This window comes from Austrofundulus limnaeus, unplaced genomic scaffold (genome assembly GCF_001266775.1).
Source record: "Austrofundulus limnaeus strain Quisiro unplaced genomic scaffold, Austrofundulus_limnaeus-1.0 Scaffold709, whole genome shotgun sequence".
In the NCBI taxonomy this organism is placed as follows: Eukaryota; Metazoa; Chordata; class Actinopteri; order Cyprinodontiformes; family Rivulidae; genus Austrofundulus; species Austrofundulus limnaeus.
This window is the reverse complement of record NW_013953111.1, coordinates 190,689-196,030: the sequence shown is the minus strand read 5'-3', so window position 1 is coordinate 196,030 and position 5,342 is coordinate 190,689. Positions and strand designations below refer to the sequence as shown.

Here is a 5,342-nt window from a genome sequence, read left to right as displayed (position 1 = left end):
TCACTCTAATATCTGTTTATATCACTGCTAATATCTGTTTATATCACTGCTAATATCTGTTTATATCACTGCTAATATCTGTTTATATCACTGCTAATATCTGTTTATTATCACTGCTAATACCTGCTTATATCACTGCTAATACCTGCTTATATCACTGCTAATACCTGCTTATATCACTGCTAATACCTGCTTATATCACTGCTAATACCTGTTTATATCACTGCTAATACCTGTTTATATCACTGCTAATACCTGTTTATATTGCACTTACTTATATTTGATTAATGTTCTCCTAAAGGTGTGAAAGGAGGCAGCAGAGCCGCAGACGGAGTCGTGAAAAGTTGCAACGACAAGTTTTAGAGTTTGAAAGCAGACGTTCAGAGCTGGCTGCAGAGCAGGTGACATCATTTGATGAATGTTCTGCTCAGCAGAGAAGAGTTGTGGTACGTACAGTTGTTGCCTGATTAACATGGACCTGATTGATTAACTGATTAWCATGMAGGAAAGRCWTGMTAAATAACATGTAGGTTTAATTCCACCTCATTAAATTTTGAAGCTTTTGAAGGAAGATCTTCAGAGGTTCATTGGGACGATGGAGGAGCTGGGGGCTGGGTGCCCCCTGCAGGGCTGCAGGGCTGCAGAGGATGGTGAGCTGGGCGTCCTCTGGAGACGCTGGGTGTCGTTACGTAGAGCTGTGGGCCTCCTGGTGGTCCACACAGAGCAGAGAGGGGAGGAATGGAAGGACATCACCAGGAGTGTGAGTATAACATCCAGAAATCATTTCAAACTCCAACACAAATCAGTTATTAATTAAAAAATCTGATTCACATTTTAATTCATTTAGTCAAACTGAGAAATATATCAAAATAAACCTAATCTGCATTTCCTGCWTAAARACAAAGTGATTCTTAATGCAGAAAGATTTGTGCTGAAAGTCAAGAGGAAAAGCTTTAATAAAAAAACTGTTAATGAGTTCAATTTAAACAGAAAACMTCGGCTAAAAGTAGAAAAACAAAAGTGAAAAATCAGTTAAAAAAAGCTAAAATGTGTCAAAACAGCTGAACAGAACAGAGATGTATTTAAAATGAGCAGAAATGAGTAAAGTTGTTACAAGAAGCTAAATAACGACTGACCTGTGACCTTCACCTTTTCTTCTGTGACCTTGAAATGAACAGTTGGTGAAAGGAGAGAAACACAAGTAAAAGTTCATAAGTTTGTTGTAAAACAGCTAAAACTGCTGAAATTAGCATAAAGAAGCAGAAACAGTTTAACAAGTGTTGGAATGACAGAATAAAACAAGAACAAACTCACATCAWCAGAAACTGAACGAAGCTGAAAACAGAGAATAAAAAATGATGAAAAGTTCAAAAAATCCTTTAAAACATCGAAGATGTTTGAAAACATCAAGAGGAAGAGAGGCAGAAAACAACACGTCTCAGCTGAAGCTCCTGTAGGAGCTGCAGACTGAGATTATCTGAAGGGTTGAGCTCCAGATTATCTGAAGGTTTGAGCTCCAGATTATCTGAAGGTTTGAACTGCAGATTATCTGAAGGTTTGAACTGCAGAGTGAGATTATCTGAAGGTTTGAGCTGCAGATTATCTGAAGGTTTGAGCTGCAGATTATCTGAAGGTTTGAGCTGCAGATTATCTGAAGGTTTGAGCTGCAGATTATCAGCAGATTATCTGAAGGTCTGAGCTGCAGATTATCAGCAGATAATCTGAAGGTGTGCTCTTCAGTTGGAGCAGGGTTGCAGCCACGTGGCCAGGCTGCAGGCGGAGCCTCCACACTGCTCCAGCTTCAGTCAGGAGGAACCTGAGGAGCAGCAGGCCTTGTTGTCCATGGAGCACTGGCTGGAACACTCCCTCCACCTGTCGGCCCCCCACGAGTCCACCGGCCCCGGACCTGTTGGTCCGAAGTTAGTGGAGATCCAGGAGAACGTCAGGAGGTGGGATTATGACCGTCAGAGGAGAATCTGTTGATGGAACCATGTTTAAAGCTGTTTCCTTTCAGCTTGAAGCAGAAGAACCTGCAGCTTCTGTCTGCAGCCGAGGCAGAGGAGCAGGAGACCCAGAAGATCCAGCAGGACCTGGGAGAGCTGGAGAAAGTCCTGCTTCTTGTTCCACCACAGCTGGAAGCAGGTCCAGATCCAAGCAGAACCCAGGTCTGATCACCTTTTCTACAACTCATGAAGATCATTTAAGCTTTTTGTCTGTCAGTTGTGTCATCATTTTAGCTGTTTGTTGCAGCTTTAGCCACAGTTTAGCTGTTTGTTGCAGCTTTAGCCACTGTTTAGCTGTTTGTTGCAGCTTTAGCCACTGTTTAGCTGCTTTTTGCAGCTTTAGCCACTGTTTAGCTGCTTTTTGCAGCTTTAGCCACTGTTTAGCTGCTTTTTGCAGCTTTAGCCACTGTTTAGCTGTTTGTTGAAGTTAGCCTGTTAGCTTCTTTCTTAAACTCTTTGATGCTTCTTTGATCTTCTCAGACTGAATTAGCTTCAACAGTTTTTCTGTTAAACCTTTTCAGCTCATATTTCAGCAGCTGAAGTTTTCAGCAACACGACTTGATGTTTGCAGTTTTACAGTAGTTTTCTCCTGGTTCTGTCCCTGAAAGCAGCCGCAGCAACGTTCATCCTGTCTGAAGCTGAAGTCCATCAGTGACGGCTCACAGAGCAGACCTGATGAAGCTCCTGCTGATGTTGGACAGCAGCTAGAAGAAGTTCAGCTGTCTSTACAGGAAGCAGAAGAAGCGGTGATGATAAATCATCCAAACCAAGCCTGTTGGAACATTAAAGCTACAGAATGTTGTTGTTGGTGAATGTTGGTGTTTCTGTTTGTTCCAGCAGCTGGTGGAGAGGAGCGGCCCGGTCTCGAAGCTGGAGGATAAAGTGACAGCTCTCTGCTCTGCTCTGGACACAGTGACCGCTCTGCTGGAGCAGAGAAGCTCAACCCTGAGTGAAGCTCAGGATGTCCTCAAGGTGAGTTGATGGTTAATTTCACAGCCTCTGCTGCTCTCTGTGCTTCAGTTAAAAATAAAAATYTTAAGATGACACAAGTCCAAACAAACCTTTAACTTTAGTTTAATAAAAACATGCTGYTTGTGTTGAGGTTGTGTGTTTGTTTGCAGTGTGTGTGGGACCAGCTGGATGTTTGGCACAGCAGCTTGATTCTTCTGGACAGTGAAGTTCAGGACGTGGCAGAGGAGCATCCAGACAAAGCCCAGGTTCTGATGGAGCAGCTGACAGAACCACAGCAGCGGTACCAGAACGCAGCGCAGCGGGCCGAGCAGCGCACCGTCTTCCTCAGCAAAGTGTGTCTCTGAAAGGTTCAGACGGCTGCTCTGCAGGAACTGGACTCTGAGCAGGTTTCTGTGTTTCCTTCAGATCCCTGCCTGTCTCCAGGAGCTGGAGGACCTGAGTCACAGAGCTGCCTGCTGGGTCTCTGAGGCCCACACCTGGCTCACTTCTCCCTGCTCCTTCACAACAGCTAAAAGTCTCCACAACCATGCTAAATACTTGAAGGTGACACAGCTAAAGTAGCTAAAGAGCAAACATTCTGTCAGATCTTCAGCTGTTGTCAGGCTCGTTCTGTGCATCAGTGTTAGTAAAATAACTCCTGAAGCAGGAAGTCGGTCAGAACCCTCAGGTTCTGGATTTAATCAGTTTAACTCCTCAGTAAAACCTGGACATAAATCATGTTTGACACAGATTCAGTCCTGTTTAAATAATCTGTTATCAGATTCTTCTGGTCTTTGTTCAAAGCTGGTTCTGGTTCTGGTTCTGTAGTTAATCCAGAGTGACTCTGAGAGGATCAGCCACACCCTGCAGGACTTCAGGTCCGTGTTGGCTGAGATCTCCTGCGTGTGTGACGTCAGCACCCTGGAGGAGAGGCTGGACCAGAGCCAGCAGGAGGTCCACAGGATGCAGAGCAGCAGCATGGAGCCTCTGGACCACGTCCTGCAGGCTGCAGCTGTAAGAACCTTCAGAACTCCTCCATGGATCACATGAAGGGACACAGAATGAGGAGCTTCATGATGTGTCCTTCAGGTGGTGGGTCAGGCTGAAGCAGACCTGAAGAAGATGGAGAAGAACATCACAAAAATCAGCAGCATTTTATCCTCGATGGACGTCACACACATCACCCTGCTGGAACACCTTCAGGACCGACAGGTGAGACTCAGAAGAAGACAAGTCCAAACCTGTTGACCTGACAGCTGTGGACATGATGTTCCTCCTGTGCTTCTCAACAGGTTCATGATGAAGAACAGCACCTCARATCTCTGTGCTTCTCTGACCCACATGTTCAGTATTAAAGCTCAGGTTCTCCATCTTCCAGGTGATCCTGACCAGTCTGCAGTCCATGAGGAGCAGCCTGCAGGATGTAGACCACTGCAAACAGGACCTGCACCTCCCAGAAGGAGCAGAGAAACTTCTGGTGTTTTCCAGAGCAGCACAGCTCCTTCAGCTGCTGGAGGAGCTGGAACAAGTCACCAAGCAGCAGGTCTCACAGCTGGAGGTAACATCTGAGCACAGAGGAGCATCAGGGAGCTTCCTCAGACACTTCACTGTAAAAACTGTCCACCTAACCAAGTTTTAAACCTTATATCAGCCAAAAACTGTAAAAACTGTAAAAACTGTCCATCTAACCAAGTTTTAAAACCTTATATCAGCCAAAAACTGTAAAAACTGTCCACCTAACCAAGTTTTAAACCTTATATCAGCCAAAAACTGTAAAAACTGTAAAAACTGTCCATCTAACCAAGTTTAAAACCTTATATCAGCCAAAAACTGTAAAAACTGTCCATCTAACCAAGTTTTAAACCTTATATCAGCCAAAAACTGTAAAAACTGTAAAAACTGTCCATCTAACCAAGTTTAAAACCTTATATCAGCCAAAAACTGTCAAAACCGTCCAACTAACCAAAGTTTAAAACTTTATATCAGCCAAAAACTGTAAGAACCATCCAACTAACCAAAGTTTGAAACCTTATATCAGCCAAAAACTGTAAAAACTGTCCAACTAACCAAAGTTTAAAACCTTATATCAGCCAAAAACTGTAAAAACTGTAAAAACTGTAAAAACTGTCCATCTAACCAAGGTTTAAAATCTTATATCAGCCAAAAACTGAAAAAACTGTCCAACTAACCAAGATTAAAAACTTATATCAGCCAAAAACTGTAAAAACTGTCCAACTAACCAAGTTTAAAACCTTATATCAGCCAAAAACTGTAAAAACTGTAAAAACTGTCCATCTGACCAAGTTTAAAACCTTATATCAGCCAAAAACTGTAAAAACTGTAAAAACTGTCCATCTGACCAAGTTTAAAACCTTATATCAGCCAAAA

General features: G+C 43.2%; 1 protein-coding gene across 1 annotated transcript in view; it reads left to right on the top strand.

The window, feature by feature from the left end:
- The window catches only part of LOC106532022 (nesprin-2), a gene marked incomplete at its 3' end in the record, with an annotated part of 20,278 nt that extends 15,766 nt beyond the window's left edge, over positions 1-4,512 (top strand). Inside the window, 11 exon segments of the mRNA XM_014028006.1 lie at positions 302-446; positions 560-760; positions 1,741-1,949; positions 2,015-2,165; positions 2,612-2,749; positions 2,841-2,975; positions 3,125-3,307; positions 3,381-3,518; positions 3,783-3,968; positions 4,044-4,166; positions 4,333-4,512. Coding sequence (XP_013883460.1) covers positions 302-446; positions 560-760; positions 1,741-1,949; positions 2,015-2,165; positions 2,612-2,749; positions 2,841-2,975; positions 3,125-3,307; positions 3,381-3,518; positions 3,783-3,968; positions 4,044-4,166; positions 4,333-4,512 — 1,789 coding nt within the window.
- Between the last annotated feature and the right edge of the window lie 830 nt (positions 4,513-5,342).